Source organism: Chionomys nivalis, chromosome 20 (genome assembly GCF_950005125.1).
Source record: "Chionomys nivalis chromosome 20, mChiNiv1.1, whole genome shotgun sequence".
Lineage (NCBI taxonomy): Eukaryota > Metazoa > Chordata > Mammalia > Rodentia > Cricetidae > Chionomys > Chionomys nivalis.
Window position 1 is genome coordinate 17,411,187 of NC_080105.1, and position 19,111 is coordinate 17,430,297.

Sequence of the window (19,111 nt, forward strand, 5' to 3'; positions counted from 1 at the left end):
ATATGTGCATTTATATTTTACATAATATAAAGAAAAATCCTCACCAGTAAGGAACAACTATTAGCTTAAAATAACTTTGCAGTAGATTTCAAACCCTTCATGTTTCACAGGCAGTGTAGATTCTCCAAAGGCAACATGGTATATTACAAGATTACAAACAAAAAGGAGCAATAGAATTTCTGCAAGAAAGCAGAATTTTATTTATAACAGTGAAACAGCTTTCTTAATTCACTTACCACAATTTGAAGTTTATATATCTGAGATTACGTGTGTCTTTTCACCTTTAATCCCAGCACTCGGGAGGCAGAGGCAGGTGGATCTCTGTGAGTTCGAGACCAGCCTGGTCTACAAGAGCTAGTTCCAGGACAGGCTCCAAAGCTACAGAGAAACCCCGTCTCGAAAAACCAAAAAAAAAAAAAATTCCTCAATATTATACAGTTAAATCAGGCATGTAGTTTAAATGTAAAATCCTTTGACTTTTCAGAAAAAGAAGTCTATAAATGATTTTCTCAAAGGTTAACTACAGTGAGGTAATCAGTCATTTGATCTTTGCAGCTCACTGGTATTCCTTCCAACATAGCAGTTTCAACTTTTACATTTTTGAATCTAGAGAGTAAAAGGCACTGAGGATGTTTTCCTAGTCATCTGAAGTTGCCTTGGGGCAGCCGAGGGCTGGGGTGGCTCATGGCAGAAACCCTAGCAACTGACATTTTCGGAGTAATTTTAGCTCGGGAGTTGGCTGCTTGGAAGAGCAAAATCGTGTCCTGTATGACACAGTCGATCTTTACTAATATTCTTTCACTTTTAAATAGGGCTCAAGGCTGCTAAAAAAAAGAGTAACAGTTTGTAAAGTAAATGAGAGTTTAAATACAGAAATCGGATAGTTATTAAGAAATTACTTGAAAATTTGAAAATGGTATGTGTTCCACAAATGTAGCCCTCAAGATAAACTTTAAGGGAAACAAGAAATCTCTGTTATTAATGCAAAGCGCTAGCTTGGGTTTTTACGTCCATCTTAGGCGCCTACTCTTAATCCAAAGTTATGACCATAGTCCCTCACAAATACATAAATCTGCCTTGTAATTTTTTTTCTGGCTTCCTAGGACAAGTGGCACAGACAGAGATCTCTTAGATCTCTTAGAAGCCTGGAGTATTCCACTACTCACAGAAAGTCCCACAGAACTGCATGTAAAAACAGGTTGTCTTCAACTGTAGAATATAAATTGAGCCATGACAGGTGTTTGGAAACATATGAATAACAGACGGCTCATCAGAAAAAGTCACGTGAAAACAAAAGCAGAAAAGAAAGCATGAATACAATGACAACTCAATGTCAGTGGTAGAAAAAATTCTCACAAAAGAAAATGGAGACCGACCAGAACCTACTGCAGGGTAGGAAGTTGGGAAGGATAGGATTTTGGATTTGAGGATGGAAAATTGGTTACTTGGGTTACTTGGTGCTTCTGCTGAGATCTGTCTGTCACAAGTGAGATTCTGGCTCACCCTAAAGGCTCCTACTGTGTTATTTAATTGTAGAATTCATCACCAAACAGGATCCGGACCTTAGCCTCAAAGCCTCAGAAGTTCAATTCTGACTGACAGCAGAAAGTGTAAGTTAATGTGATGGTAGAATCTCTTCCCAAGGCTCAGTTGCATTAAAACTAGAGGTTTACTGGGCGAGCCTGGAATGAAGAAAGGGAATTTTTTTTTAGCCTGTAATGTAGAATGATAGACAAATCATAAGCATGATCCTCCTCTTTCCTGAATAGTTACAAAAGTTCCTTTCCTTTTTCTTATTTCAGATTCTTTTTGATAAAACCTTCCTTTAAGTGCGTGTTACAATATTCCCACATATTACCTTATCTGTAAAGGAATCACATGATCTCCCTCTAATATGACTGCCCACAAGACTAGTCTGTTACATGGATATTGCAGTCTTTCCCACCAAAGATGACTCTATTCATAAGTATTTTGAGAAGTAACAATAGTTACTATTACATGAAGTTTTAATTCATGATAAAATTTAGAATGGGTTTAATATTTGAAAAGGGAATAAAAAAAACAGGATTGGTGTATAAAGTATTGCAGTTATGCATCCAGCTATGCAGACAGAGAAAGCCTGAAAACAGAAACGTCGCCAGTGAGATGGACTTCAGCAACAGATAATGAGGGTCTAAGCCATGGAAGAGGAAAGAGTCTGGCACTTCAATGTACATCAGAGACAGTCTTAAATTCTAAATGCTTTTTATCAAGATCAGATCACTGGGAAGAAAACAAGTAATACACATTTGAGAGGAAATGTCCTGGAATTTCGAAAGCATTGGTAAAAAGTATTTCCCCAACATTGAGTTAAGGAAAGTCATTCTATTGTATTATTCACCTCTGCAATGATGTGAACCACAATCATGATGGCAATATATTACTAATCTATTGTATTTGATATATATTTTTGTTTTCATAACATTTTTTGGTGGTGCAGTAAAAATAAGGGTTATACATTTTCTACATTTTAGGGTTTATATATATTTAATTATTATAAAATCTTAGGAAATTTTAACTTTAACTTTACATAATAATAATTCTATAATTATTAGTTGCTTTTTTCTTGTCTTTTGTTTGTTTGTTTTTATTTTTGTTTTTGAGAGAGGGTTTCTCTGTGTATCTGTCTTGGCTTTCCTGGCTGTCCTGACTCTCCTGACTGTCCTGGAATCTTATCTGTAGACCCTGCTGGCCTAGAACTCACAGAGATTTGCCTGCCTCTGTCTCTCAAGTGCTGGTATTAAAGGCATACACCACCACTGCCGAGTGATTATTAGATTTTTTCTGGAATATATTTTGCTGTCTGTGCAATTTAATCATTCATTCATGAGTAAATCTTGAGGCTTTGTTTTGCTTGTGCATGGTGTGGATTTGTACTGATACTGAACTAGCACACTGAGCCAAACTGGCATTTTTTTATTTAGCCATGTCAGTCAAACAGAAAATGAAAGAACAAGCGTTTAAGTAAAAAATATTTTGTTGCTTTTATTGGTTAATGAATAAAGTTGTTTTAGTCAGTGGCTTAGCAGAATAGATCTAGGCACAAAAACTAAACTGAATGCTGGGAGAAAGAAGTGGAGTCAGTGTGAAGCCATGTAGCCACTGCAAGAGACAGACACTTTGCTAGAGCTCAGTGACACTTTGCTGGTAGGCCACGGCCTCTGTGGTGATGCACAGATTAATGGAGATGGGTTAGTTTAGGATATAAAAGCTAGCAAGAAAAATGCGCTTAATTAAGCTATTGGCCAAACAATATTGCAAATAATATAGTTTCCGTCTGATAATTTCAGGTCAGAGCAGCCAGGAATAAATGAACAGTATCTGGCAACAATATGTCTTATACATAGATAATTTATGCCCATTTTAACACCAATTCTAAATAGAATTTTTAATTAATTAGCTATAGGTAGTGTCACTATGGCTGCATTCTTATTTAATAAATGAACTCTTGGAATATATATATTCCAATTGGGGAAAATTATTGAATACAGAAGTTACAACACAAAGAACTTTATTCACCAAATATAAATCACAAATATTGCTGCATAGTCCAATCTCAACAACAAAAATTAAGAACCAAAGATTATGTTCAATCATATAATCCATAATTACACCATACCTTAACATTCTTGGGTGCTACTTTTCAAACAAAAAAAAAAATCTTAATTTTGGAGTCCACAGTGAGATTCTGGAGACACCTGGATTCCATTCAAGAGCATACAAGTAAAGCAATCAGGAGCAGTGACCTTCTACTATAATAAGCCACGATCACTGGTAGTTAATTTTAAGTAAAGGAATTTTCCAAGGGTTTTTACCTTAGTCCTGGGTGAGGTTTTTAAGCTTTACTCTATTTATCTTGCCTAGGGTAGCAAACACACAGGAGTCTAACATCAACCTGGTTTTGTCTCATTTGGGCACAATACCAAGTGATTCCTATTACTCTGTACACTCCACACCTTGGAGCCAGCAACACACGAAATCAAGGGGCACTCTTTCCAAGAATAAACACGGAGCTCTTGGCAACAGAAATCAGCGGCATTTATCTAGCAGGAACAAAGCAGCTCTGAAATCAGATTTCAAATCTTATTGAATGACCACTGGCAGTCCTCAAGTATGTTAAAATTTGGGGCCTTGTGTACATGTAAAGAGAAGTCTTTTTTCCACACGTACTTCATTCATGAAGACAATACAGATAGATGACTTCTATCTTTATTGTGAAATTGTTATGTACATTAAACATTTCCATCCCCACTGGACATACCATTATGCCTTTTTTTTTCCAAAGTTTTACATTGAAATGTAGTTAAAGCTAAAGAAAAGCTTTCAGTTCCAAAATTAATGGTTTGAATGAGCGATACAGTAAGAATTAAAGTTTAACAAACTTAGTGAAAACAAAATAAATTTAAAAATTTCAAAGACAAATACTGCCAAATGAGTTAATCTGTGTAAAAGTTGGTCTGACATAGCATTCAGACTTCATAGATATAAAACTAACATTCTAGTTATCAGTGTGGAGAATGACTTCACAAACATAGATTCATTAAGCATAGAAATTCTCTAAGGCACATGGCATTTCAACTACAAGATATTATTGTTCATATCAAAGGAAAGGTTCTCAGGTGTTCCCAGGTTAATGCTGTGGCTGTAATGTTCCTGAAAAATTCTGTCCCAGGGGATGTTCATTTTCGATGACACTTACAGCCTCTGGGATATTTGAAAACATCAGATGTTGCCAAGGACACCTCAGACAGCATTTCAGGGAGACAAGGATGTTGCATATAATTTCATACTATACTATAAGTCATGAAAAGCCAATAAATAATCCATCTTCTCAAACGGATTCTCAAGCAACTGCCAGGGCATCTGTGAGTGCATCTTTCTAAGTGCCCTGCAGATAGACACTATGTCACTACATTGAAAGTTGTAGAGGGTCTGGTAGAAAAATAATTATTAGTTATGATTAAGAAACTATTGAATTACTATTTTTAGGAGCTGGATCTATTATTTTTCCATTTATAAGAAGACAATGTCTAGTGATTTATATATATATATATATATATATATATATATATATATATATATATATGGAAACAGTATTAATATGGTACATTTAAGTTCCTATAGTTATGTGTGCATGTGTGTGTGAGAGAGATAGAGAATATGCATGTATATTCTATAAAATAAGACCTTTCTCTTTACTAAGGATATACACTGTAAATATTATTTGTAATATTTCCATAAATTTTTGAACTTAACATGAGCTATACTGTAATTTGTACAAGAAAATATCTATGTTACCATATCTTTCATGTATATTAATAGTAAAAATGTAGCATTGCATGAGTTTGGTGTTTCTTGATTCCATTTAGAATGAGGTAAGTGAATATTTCTATTTTAACTTGTTCTATATTTTCTTACGTCCAATGGATACGCAAAAATATCTTGCTACAGAATTCCAAAATGGAGAGGCATGTTCCATGATTAACATACTTACTGTCTGAAAAAAATCCAGACAGCAGTAATATTAAAAATAAATGTAGAGAAGAAAGCTATTTCTATTACATTTGCATTTATTGAGTGTGTATATATTGTGTATGTGGACCTATTCACAAGTAAAAGTCAGAAGATAGTTTCTTCCTTAGAGGTATCAATTGTCTCCTTCCTCCATGTGGGAATTGGGGATCAAACCATCTCATCATATCACAAATTATGAAAAGTCTACAATTGTAAGCATAATCTCTTTTAGTTCTCATGTGTATGTAATGTCTGCATGTATGTTGCATCCTGGCATAGAGACAGTTGTGTACATGTGGAGGACAGAGGTCACCATCAGGTATCTTTATTGATTCCTAACATTTTTGAAACTGTGTCTCTCAATGGACCTAGACATTCCCTGTTTGGCTAGCTTGGTGAGCCAGCAAGACCCAGAAATCTTCCTGAACCTGCTTTCTGGGAACTGCCATATCATGTTTGCTGTGCTGGCATGTTCTTGCACATGCTGAGGTTCTAAGGCAGATGTTCATACTCAGCACTTTACTAAACAATCCATCTCATCTCTGTATTTCATTTTGTAACCTCATTCTCCACATAAGTGCTATTAAATGTGGAAAACAGAAAACCGAATGATCCATGATCGACAGAGGTTGCTGAATTTATCCATACATCCCCACCCAACATGAAATACACTCAAATTATAACATGTACGAAGATTACATATGATAATAATTTTCCAATTGTTAGTATTTAAATGAAGTCATTAATTCCCTTATCTTTTTCTTTTGTTCACACTTTTAAAATGTTCTGGAAGTGAAAGAAAAAATATTTTTAGTGAGAACAACAACACCAGAAAAAGGTTGCAAGGTAATATTTGTAAGCTGGCTGCACTTAGAACAGCCCTAATGGTTTCCAGGAAATATGAAGACAGCATTTGCTATAAGAATGCCGTGCGATAGTGGTGCACGCCTTTAATCCCAGCACTCAGGAGGCAGAGGCAGGCGGATCTCTGTGAGTTCGAGACCAGCCTGGTCTACAGAGCTAGTTCCAGGACAGGCTCCAAAGCCACAGAGAAACCCTGTCTCGAAAAACCAAAAAAACAAAACAAAACAAAACAAAATAAAAAAAAATTTGCTACAAGAATACATGCCAGTTACATTCTGTTTTAGTTTTACAGATATTCTTGCCGTCTCAAATATTTGAACACCACTATCACTGTAGAAAATCACTAATAATATTCAGTGGTATGCCGTTCCAAATACAAGACCCTATGAGAATAAACATGAAAGTTTGAAGAATATTGATGTACAGTTATAGGCTTTTATAAGATGAATGAATGGTAAACAATGAGATGCCTTTTCTCACTGCAAGATAAATGGATCAACTCGAAGTGTTATCACTTTCCCTTTGTCTAAAAGACATTAAAATCTGTAGAAAATTTCAAATTATTATCAGCATCTCAATCAAACCAACAAGAAAACATTCAGTGGCAACATTCAGAAGATAAAAACAAAAACAAAACAAAACCATTAGTTACCTGTCATAATTCATTTAAAATTATAACTATTAATAAATAAAAATACATATGAGCTTTAAAGATAAGGCTCAAATATGACAAGTCCTGAAGAGGTTAATAAAATTTTTGAAACTCAGCTTCATTTAACTTAATTTTGCTTTAAGGTTTTGGGTTTTTTTTTTGTTTGTTTTTTAGATTCTACTAAACAAACTTCAAATTGCCTAATTGAAACTTGTGCCTAGTACTTAAATAGACTCTTTTCTAGGAATCATAGACAAATGATCAGCAAGTATAGGAAAGGATCTCAAAATCACTAAACTTTGAAAAAGTAGAAATTAAAGCCACAAGGGGGGATCACTTCAAATGTATTAGCAGATCTATTTTAGTATGAATGTAAAGCAATTGATATCAGTAGCATTATTGGTGGAAATGAAAAACAATGTATCCACTATGATAAACAGTATGGTACTTCCTTACAAAAATTCAAAATGAGGCTCAGTGTACCAAGACACCTGCCTCTAAACCAGAGTTCTGTCCCTGGAACAAGGTGCTGTAAGGAAATAATTGATTTCCAGAAGCTGTTCTTAACCCCGGTACCCCACACATATACATGTACCATGGCTTGCTAGTGCATACAGTCACATCAGTAAATGCAATTAAAAAAAATAATAGAAAATTCAAGCACCACATAATACAGAATTTCCTTCATGGGTACATGCATAAATAGCTAAAAATAGAATCTTGATATGTTTGCTCATACATAATTATGGCAACAGTAGTTCTTATTCCATTGGCACAGTTAGATTCACATCAATTTGTGGATGGATAAAAACAGTATTGTGAGAAACACAATATTAACTCTCAGAAAAGAAATAAATCAGAGATGGGTGGAGAGCTCAGTCAGTAAAGTCTCTGCCATGCAGTCATGAATATTTAAGTTCAGTCCCCAACACCTTTGTTCAAGGCTGTATATGATGGCATGAACTATAATCCCAGCACTGGGGACAGGAGGATCTCTAAGTCTTACTGACCAACTACTCTTGCCATGTTGTTTGAAACTCTGAGTCAAAAACTAGCTGGAAGGAATATGAAAAGAACACCCAATGTTAGCTTTTGTCCACAACATTCACATACATGTAAGTGCTCATACATTCCCACAAACAAGTGTACATGTGAGTGTGAAATTGTACACACACAAGTGTGAACTTGTACGTACACACTAACCACAAAATAAACCCTGTAGCATGCCACATCATATCATGTTAAGTGGAATTAACTGGTTACAGAAGAACACTTCTGGCATTATTCCATTTCCATAAAATATGTAGTAAATTTAATAAAACAGAAAACAGGATGGTGACTGCAAGGGGTTGGAGGATGGTAAGATAGAAAGTTCTTCACTGGGTGTAGAATTTGTGGTTTCAAGGAGATAGAGTGCTTCAAATTATGTGTACCAAAATGAAAATACACCACTTAAATTCTATAACAGCTAACATTATAAATGTTTTACTTTTAACCACAACTAACATTACAAAACATATTATATGTCTCCAAACTCCAAACAGGTAAAATACTTTGATAAAGGAAAGGAAGCATTATTACTCCACTGCTTAAGGACAAGAACTTTGGGTCTCACATGCCAGTAAAAGCCTAAGACTTTAAGTGATGTGATATTTTTGCAGATTTGGGATGATGTGAGCCATCATAGATGGAGTCATTAGAACGGTGATCTTTACAGGGATTCACAGCACACAATACATGCATGATGCTGTATTTTGCCCTGGGCAGTGGCACTAAGCCATGACTCTAGATCAATCATGCATGAGATCCCAAAGAAAAACAGTGAATTCTCTCCAGTGAACAAAATTACTTAGGCTCTGACCTACAGTAAAATATGTGTGCACACACATTTTGATATACCACATTTGTGATTTGTGATAGTTTAATCAGGATTTTACTCCTTCTAAACCAGGGAATTATCAATATTGGAGATAAACTTCACTGAACCTAACTGATTATAATTCTTTGCACCTCATTTCTTGACCTATTCAATGGGAATATAATTGCACATATGCACAAATGCAATTTGTTTATTGGGAAACTGTTCACAGTAAAGATACATGATATCAAGATAGGTAAATGAGAAATTATATTTTTACTTCAACCTAAAGTAATATTTCTAGGGTTTTCAAAGTATCTTCTGATATGCTCTTATCTTTCATCTTATCATTTGAAGTAGAAAAATAGAGCACACACAACAAACAACTCATTTGTGATAAGAACACTATCAATTTCTACCCAACAGAGAATATATTTTCTTATATTTTTAGTAATTACCTCTTCTGATATTTTGAATAAGCACACTTCTGTCATCATCACTTCACTTGACCAAGGGAAATAAAGCTATGAGTTCTCTATTTACATGTAAAATTCAGATAATCTATGCATTTATTTGAAATCATTTGATTATACTGACAGTCAGTACTTTTAGTAAAATATTTTTCTGGAACTGGTCTCACTTTTTACCCTAGACCTGTTGAACACACAGTAACCTCCTCACCTCTGAATACAAATATAAACCTGTGTTTGTTCTCTGAATTCTGAATCTGGAGCCTCATTAGTATATCTCTTCATTGATAAAATTTCTATTGCACTGTATTTAGAGAGAGTGAAAGAGACTACTTGTCAATAATTATTGATGATTCACAGAGATATTTCAGACATGTTACCCAATAAGATGTATCTGTAAAAATAAACTTCCCAGAAAACAAGATAAATAATGTCAACTATAGGAAAGTAAGCTTTGCCATCAGCCTCCTTGTAACTTCCTACAGCATATTCTTCATGGATTCTGACCATCAGTAGTTTCTCTTAGAAACAACAATTAACCATCCGGATTCCTAGACAGTCTCGGATAAGGCATCTCAGCTGTGCCCTAAGCAAGGCTTCTTTCCCTGTTCTTCATGGCTAAAAGAATAGAGATATGGTTTAGTACTATGATGGAAGTACCGAAAGCAACACCAACAGCTTACAAGTACTGATAAAACTCATAGTATCAGTCGGTGAAAAAGGGAATATTGAAAATATTCTCAAGAGAGAACTACAATGGTAATTATTAGTGGATGGCCAAATGCAATAGTCACCAATACCTTCCAACCACCACCAGATATCGCAACCATTTCTTAATGTTAGTTAGTCTTTCTTCAGTGGTGATAAAACTTCACAGTTACTCTGGTAGCTAAGTGTTGCCATGTAAACATATTCAGGCTAGTGCTATACAAGCAAAAGTCATGTCAACACATGAATAGGTTTCTTTTTTTTTGAATTCTCATGAATACTTGCTAGACAAAAATAACCCATTTATGGAGGTCACTGCTTGAGAAAGTAACTCTGAAACTTCTGGACAGAATGGACAATCCTTGAGTAGTCAGAAACGGAACTGGCTGGTAAAAGACAGCACAGTTACAAGAGGCAATACTTAAAGGCTTTTCACCTGGCAATGTACAGTTAAACACAATAAACACTGAGTGTAATATTCTACTCTTCAATGTAATCTGTAAGAATTTATTGTTGTAATGCTAGGCATATTGTAGACAGGGTTAGAGACTCTGAACTTTAACAATGAGAACTTCATAGTCCAACATCTTACACAAATCTGCAAAAATAGTAACTGTTAAGAGGAGAAAGATGAAAAGGTTTTCACAAATGAGAAAAGACATCTAAGGACTCCAAGAGCTTGAGGAGTTGGATAGTATGTACAAAAGATTCAAAGTTCTTCTTCCAAAAGTAAGTACATAAAATAAAATAAAATTGTGAACAGATCATGAAGCCATAAAAGGGAAAATTGAATAAGAGCATAAAATGTCATGTTGATTTTGATTCCTGAGATCTAAAAGTATTCAACCCATAATCTTACAGTAAGCTTTATAGTGGAATACAGTGCTCCTTTTGAATATGTAACTCATAAGTTTGAGGATCTGGTGCCAAAGAAATTTAATTCCTGTAAGAAGAGTATACTGTGACCACATGGGTAATATCAAATGAGATCATCTCATAACCAGAAGTAAGAAAAAAACTTAAAATGCTGAAATCATCTGGTTATAGGCTTTTGATTGACAATGTCATACAAAATATATATAATGTATATGGTGTATATGCCTAGATCTATACTTCATATGATTATCTTAATTTTCATATTGTTTCCTGTACCTATTCAAAGATATATTCACATCTAAAGTGTTTTATTTTGTAGATATTTCATATATAACAGTATATATTACAATATAAACTTATGTATGATATATATATATATGCATACATATAACATATGAAACACACAAGGAGAATTAATGTCCATATAGTTAACTTTGAAAGAATTCCCTAGAAGTTATAAACGAGGAAAGCATATATTTTTGCTTCACAATGAGTTTCATTAGGATGAGTTCATAATAGAGATTGACTGAATAGTTACCAGCAAAGCAGACTTTCTCAGCAGAGTTGCTTACATGATGCAAGGACTACTAAACCAGCAAGCCAAGAGACATTCTCTGGCCTGCTTCCTTTATCCTGGGATACTTGACTTGAGAAACATCGACCATAAATCCGTCTTGGTGGGTCCACAGTGATGTGGGGAGAGAGTGAAGACATAGGAATGTGGAGAGTTAACATGACCAAATTAGGATTCACAGAACTGGAGTCATGATGATGAAACATGTGAGTCCTTACCGCATGGTGATTCATTGGCCCCAGAATAGTCATGGTGCTCTATTGTTTCTTTTAAGAAGTATATTGATGTTCTGCAGATCAAATCTCTTTGTGATTTAAACAATATGAATGCCAGTCCCGTACTAATATGGCTTCACTCTCTAGCCCTCTACCTACGCTGACTTGAAAATGTGTAACTAATAGTGAAAAGACTCCTATGAACTAAACAGTGATGTATATTCAAAGTGAACGAAAACAAAGCAAACACTGAGGAAAATGTAAGCAGTTAACAGATTTCTCAAGGAAAAACTATGTTTTTAGTATAAAAAATATAAGAAACGGGGTAGAAGAAGTGTAACTCAGTAGCATAGGATGTTAACATATGTGGGGATCTGGGTTCAATATCTGGAATGTAGTTCATAAATATGCAGATGCACATAGTCACACACACACACACCATTCACACAGATATATACGTTCATAGACTCAGACATGTAATTATCATTGCAGTTACAATTTCTCATAGAGAGGAATGTTGATTATCAACACTTGCATATGCATTGGACATATATTGTATTGGTTTGAATAAAAATGGCTCCTATATCTGCATGTGTGTGACAACTGAGTATCTGGTTTCTTAAGAAAGCTTCTAACAGTAAGAGTAGGACCTCTCCCTGACACTTAACTGGCGTTTAGTAACCTGTTCTTCAAGGTGGATTATCTGCTTCACCATAAGGGGAGAAACTCAGTCCTGCTTCCACTAGATGTGCCATGCTTTTTGCAAGTTCATGGGAGCCCTGTCCATTCCTAATGGAGATGGAGAGGAATAGATGGGAAAAGAGAGGGGACAGGAAGAGAGTAGAAAGGGAAACTGGTTGGTATATAAAAGAAATGAAAAAAATAACATCGAAATAAAAATTTTAAAAATTGACTCCTATGGGATCATATATTTAAATTCTTGTTTTCCCATTGATGGCACTATTTTCAAAGACTAGGAGATGAAGCCATATTACAGGAGGTATGTGGGTTTTGAGACTTCAAAAGCCCAAGCTACTCCCAGTAAGTTCTTTCTATGCTTCCTGCTTGTAGATCAAGATGTAAGTTTTCAATACTGCACCAATACCATGCCCCCTCCCATCATGATGGCTGTGAACTCTAACCCTCTGGCATCATGAGCTAAACATTTCTTTGAGCCGTCTTCATCATGATGTCTTTCACAACAACAGAAAAGAAGCGAATACATTCGTTATTGAGAATGTACTCCTGTATATTCTCAATGTACTCCTGAACATTAACAATTTCTAATTGTTCATTAATTTTATGTGGGTCATATAGCGTTGAAGGGAAAAATGGTAGAATTCAGCTACTAACCACAAAGTAGTACCAAGGAAGATTCCTCCTCTATGCTAAGATTATGTGCAATACTAAAGATCACAATAGGCATGCGTCCCTAACCTTAAAGTCACAGAAAATTGAAAGAGCCTTTTGTAATTTCCTCATGAAAAAGAAGAAAATATGTTTAAATGATTTCAGTGGTTTGAAAGAAATGACACTATTACGAGATGTGGGCTTGGTGGAAATATGTCACTGTGGAGTGAACTTTGAGGTTTTCTATGCTCAAGTTATTCCCAATGTGGACGCAGATAACTTTTGCTGCCTGCGCATCAAGATGTAAAATTCTCAGCTCCTTTTCAAGCACCACTTCTACCTGTATTCCACCTGCCGTGAAGGTAACTGAACCTCGGAACTCTAGCCAGACCCAATTAAATGTTTTTCTTATTAAGAATTGTTGTGGTCATGGTGCTTCTTCACAGTAATAAAAACCCTAACAAAGACAGTGATAGAGAACTAAGAGTACACACACAAACCAATTGTTTTATTGATTTTTCTAACAGAAGACAATATTACAACAACCAGAACACTGAGTCTTAGGAGCCCCTGATCCTCCATATCCCAGGGAAGATACAACATTTTGAACCACCATCTCTCCAATGATTCCTACAGTCAAGAAGCTCAACTCAGATTAAAAAAGAAAGTGAGGTGAAAGAAAAATAAAAATCAGAAAGGTTACTCTTCTAAAACCCTAGTTAGCTGTTTTATTTTTACAAAATAAAATTGTCACCAGCAAATCTCAGAGAAGCTGGAGTCCTTTGGACTAAATCCTAGGTATCACATAGGAAAAAATGCTTTACTCTGTGTGTTATATTTACAGAGTTTTGTACAAGTCCTTTAGTTGTAGGCTAAATTTCGTATTTAAATAGATTTTGTTATTACAGTTGAACATTAAAAATAACTTAAGTAGAATTGTAGACCAAAATCTGATTGTGGATTTTATAACATTAATTGCAATCATTTCTTGAAGCAGTTAAAAATTAGGTTCAGTTAAGTTTTGAAATAAAAATCTAATCTAGACATTTTTTTGTGTTGTAGTTTAAAGGTATAGCCTTGATTTTCTTATATGGTGAACTGAAATTATCATAACCATACGAACTCCTTTTCCTATGCTTTTACTGGACTCCATCCAATGAACAGCACTTGAAGTTCTTTCATATTTTGTCTTTATTGCCACTCTGATTAGTACTTTAGTGAAATCAATAATATACAGGGTTGATGATGGTATTACACCATATGATACTGAGTTCTTCATTGGTTTGCAAATTCTTTAAGCATTTATTACATGAAAAAGGGAGTACTTTAATTGAACTCATGGATCATAAAAGTTTATAATATGTAACATTTGAGCCATTTGAGTTAATGACTCACTTTCCTCTTAATTATCTCAATATATATGTAAGGATGAAATAGGATATCGCTTTGTGCTCCTATTCTTGAACAAATAATGATACTCCCCAAATTATTCCACCTATGAAAGTTGTGTGATTAATATCACAACCTAGCAGAGCTTGACAAAACCAAAAAGTATGCAACCAGTATGTCTATGGAACATTCCCTATGTTGAGATGAGAGTTTGGGATTTTATTATTTGGGACTTCATTTTTAAATTTTAATTAACTTTAATTGTCATCCCTCTCCTGTCTTAATGTGTGTGTACTAGAGATTGAACTCAGGTCTTACTTAGACATGCACTATACCCTGTCCAGTATCTCATTTTAAATTCATGTAAGTATACTTTGAATATACCATGTTGGTTTTAGATAGTATTTTTTAAAGTTCTTGACTGCTACAACTATAGGTGAATTTAAACAGTAATTTTCTTTTTAAAACATAGGAATTAAAAACTCTGCTAGAATTTTATTTTACTTAACAAGTGATCCTTAAAGGATTAAAAGTTTTCAATGTAATAAACTGCATTTATATAGAAAGAAAAGCCAGAAATATAACAGAATAAAAAGCATCATGCAAATTAATAGTAAAGAATAGTCAAAAATATTTACACGTCCTCCTTTATTAATGCTTATCTTCAGCTTTCCTTTGATCTCATTATTTCCCTTGATTTTTACTGAGGAAATTGTTACTAGAGATATTCTGTTCCTCATCTTTAAATCTTCCCCACAACAAATGTTTACATATATACATTAAATTAAATGTGTAAAAGACGTTAGTTTATGAATATTCAATTATAATTACATATAGAATAAGGTTATGAAATATAAGTCAAAGAAAGGCACAGTTGATCTTTCAAGGGGTAGCTTGTAAATTGATATTAACTTTACAAAAGGAATGTAAGAATTAATTCCACTGTCAATTATCCTGGAGAATTAATTATGATGAAGAATTATGTTTCCTAAATTACGTCAATTATCTTTTTATAAAACAAGCATGGTAAGAATTTGCTGAAGTAAAACTGGTTTTATGAGAAGAGGCTCAGATGTCCTTGTCTGTTTCCTTTTCTCTACTCTGAGCACAGACCCGATCATTTCAGATAGAAAGCTCAAACAGAACACTAGAGACAGTCACTGCAACACAATAAATTTGCATTTCAAACAATGCCTCATAGCCATGTGCTTCCCCCCCCCCCCAAAAAAAAGTGAGTCTCATTGTCCACCTGTTTGTGCTAGAAAGAATGGAAAGGAATGTTTTACCCCAACAGAAAGAAGCTTGGAAGACGCCGGGTGTTGTGCACAAGCTTGTACATAATGTGCTCTGAGGGCTGAATTGAAGCTGCATCAGCTCTCATTTCATCATTATCAGGGAGCAACAGGTATTTAAAGGTAAAATTTAATCAATAGTTCTTTTTATCTTCCTGGCTGCGTTTAGTTGTCATCATAAAGAAAAACTGTCTTCCTATCATGGCTCATGGCTACTTTAAAACAAAACTTAAGTTTTAAATACATACATACATACATTCATATTGGTTACATTTTATGGACTGCATATGTGAATTGTATATTTAGTATATATCAGAAAACCCTCTACTTGACTTGACATTTTTGATAAACCTTTCCAGCAAGTGCACACAGAAACTCCCGAGAGACACAGTGGACACACTCTGTTTCTATTGAGTCCTAGCATATTTAATTTCATAGTAAGCAACTCAGCTTGCCACAACGCAAATACTCCAAAAGTTCAAAAGTCAACTGCTTTCTCTTAATAGTAGTTATTTAACTAAAGCCAGAGAACTCGGGATATAAAGTGTGTTAGAAGTGCCCAAATTTCATTTTAAAATATAGTAGTTATTCAATAAATGTAGGTCAATATTGGCAGAACTATTTAAACACTGCCACAATTTTCAATATTTCTTTTCTCAAGTGGGGGCATGATAAATGGCAGTTCTCTCCTGATACAAAAGAACTGCCTGCTTCCTTTTGATTCTGCTTAATATCAGTGTTAGCTTAAAGCAGTTAGCCAAGAATTCTGCATTTCACAAGAGTAAAGAACATTCATTTAGCAAAAATAATGATGTTCACATTTCATTCATAAAGCCAAACTGAAACCTGCAACAAGAATGAGCACAGTCATTTTCTATGCCGTACATCCGTGCTGTGTATCATCTAGATTTACATTTAAACTATAATCGCATTTCTTCAGAATCTCTTTGTGAGATTTCCCTTGCCAATTACTTTATGGGGAAGTGGTGGAAGAATAGAATGATGTATCCAGGATGAGAATTAGCCCAAGCCTCTATTTGTTTGCCTTATCATAGGATCTGAGCTAAGAGAAGTTAACTCACAGACTAGGAAACGAAGCATTGACAGTTGACTCAGAGAGGCGCTCTCTCAAAAGTCACTAAATAGCTAGACAAGGAATATGAATCAGTCTGCCAATCTTAACCCCTGGTTTTACAGGGTAGGCTAGCGATGGGACTCAGTGGTCAGAACGATCTCTTCAGGGCATCAACAAAGTTCAAGGCTCTGGGCACAGCATCTAGTATTCTCATAGGACTCCATTCAGACCAGGTGGGGGTGACTACTGTGTTCTCTTGTCCATTGGCTCCATATGAACAAATGTGAGTCTCTTAATCTAGTGGCTTCGAAAGAGCTCTTTAGAAAACTCCCAAGGGATTCTAACGTTTTAACTCTTTCGTCGCAGTTCACGTTACTCCCTGTAACATCGAGTGCAAGACAAAAGTGTTCCAGGGTACGTGAATGCAAAAACAAAATCTGGTGGACAATTTTACGTAACCAGCAGCAGTTCAACTTCTGCGGACTGATGCTGCCAAATAACCTCCCACCCTCAGAGGGCAGGCATTTATAAATGTTACATCTTTGTACCGCCTCCCTCAAATTCCTTAATGGACCATTAGTAAGTAGATCGATCCTAGTTACTTTATAGCCAGGCAACGAGGAGGCACCTCTGTTCTGTTTACTAGTGCCAGAAACACCATTCAAAAGTTGAGAAGGTCGAAGCAGCTACTTTACAAACCTTTGTTTGGGGAGCGCGGGGGTTGGGGGGAACGAAAGATTGGGATGTCCTGGCGTGGAAAGGAAGAAGAGGGAGAACCTAGCGTGACCTAACTCAGATATATATGTAATAAGCAAATTCCTACTTAAGCTATCTGGTAGGGAATGTGGACTGCTAAGTTCTCCAATGACACTGTCGAGCTTTTTCACCCCACCTCCGCCTTTCCTTAGAAAATCAAGCCCCTTCCCCACCTATGACAGCAAGGACAAATGCCAGCCCTGAAGCTAAATGCGCGTGACTGCGAAAGGGTGCGCATCACTTACGTCTCGGAATTTGTTCCACTGTCCGACTTCCTTGTCATACTGAGAGATTGTGGTGAGCCATTGTTTTTCATCCAGAAAATTACCGCCGTCCGACCGCCCCCCGGCCGCAGCCACCACCGCGGCAGCTGCAAGAGTCTGGCTGCACCAAGCCGCTGCACACACACACAATAAGGCTGACACCTTGAGCATCTGGGAAGGAGACACAACCAGGAGTAGGGAGCGGTGTCAGATACCGGGTGCGAAGATGGGGGCGCCCCTGGAAGGCATGCATCAGCGAGGAGAGAAGGGGAAACGAGCAGGGGCAGGGGTGTCCCCTTCTAGGAGGCTTCACCCCCAAACCAGGGCACTCACACACACGCAGACCCAAGGGAGAAGAAGAAGAGGTTTAAGGAAGGAAGCCCCAAGCAGCGAGAGTCCCAGCGGCCAGATAAAATGCTTGCCGGCCCATCACCTTGTTGGGAGCCGGCACGGAGCTCGTAGCTCCTGATGGAAACGCAGCCTGGCTCTGGCAACTCGCTTCTCGCTGGAGCTGCTGCACGCGCCGCCCGTCTCAGCCGTCCACTCAGCTCCCTGAGCCCAGCGCTCCCCCCAGCCCACCCTCCCCGCGCCGATCCCTCACCAGCTCCCCTCGCTTCACCCCTCCCTCCCCCACCTCCGTCTTCCCCTCCTCCTATCCCACCTTCCTCTCCCTGAATCCCAGCTGCAGCAAGTTCCGGATGCGAAGCCTGGCTGGAGCCAGAGGATGCTGTATGCTCCCCGCCTAGGAATCCTTTGCTTCCTAACCTCTTGCCTCCAGAAGAGGTACTCATGTTCCAAACACAGCCAGCTCGTTCTTTCTGTTCTTGGACTGAATACAGAGCATGGGATCGCTCTCTTGGCTGTTTCTTTTCCTCAATTTCAAGGGTGGTCAGGCACACGTAACGAAAGATCAGAAGAAAACTTTACGCATCACAGACAGAATCCATGGGACTTTGAATGAACCTGAACTCAGCTCTGCCTTAGCTAAAGTAAGATCATAAGGCCTTGGGTGAGCTTTTAAATTTCTAAAAATGTCTTGTGCTCTGAACTTCTGGATTATTTCAGAGCCAAACTGTTATGGAAAGGTTTGGATTTTCTTTCCTCTTTGAATATTTGGCGGCCAACGTGTTTGATTTCATCAACATGCCGTGTTCAATATACATACCCATTTCTCCTTCCTAAAATCTCTCCAATAACTGTTATATGTTACCGTACT

General features: G+C 36.5%; 1 protein-coding gene across 4 annotated transcripts in view; it reads right to left on the bottom strand.

The window, feature by feature from the left end:
- The window catches only part of Spock3 (SPARC (osteonectin), cwcv and kazal like domains proteoglycan 3), a 355,207-nt gene extending 336,510 nt beyond the window's left edge, over nt 1-18,697 (bottom strand). For 2 of the 4 annotated variants that reach the window (XM_057752526.1, XM_057752523.1), the window contains exons 1-2: nt 18,329-18,465; nt 17,878-18,066 (exon numbers count right to left, since the gene is read on the bottom strand). In XM_057752526.1, coding sequence (XP_057608509.1) covers nt 17,878-18,066 — 189 coding nt within the window. In that variant the 5' untranslated portion in view covers nt 18,329-18,465. Of the gene's footprint in view, nt 1-17,877; nt 18,067-18,228; nt 18,466-18,556 lie in introns of those variants that run through there. The other 2 variants (XM_057752524.1, XM_057752525.1) reach the window with 2 other exon arrangements.
- Nucleotides 18,698-19,111: the final 414 nt, after the last annotated feature.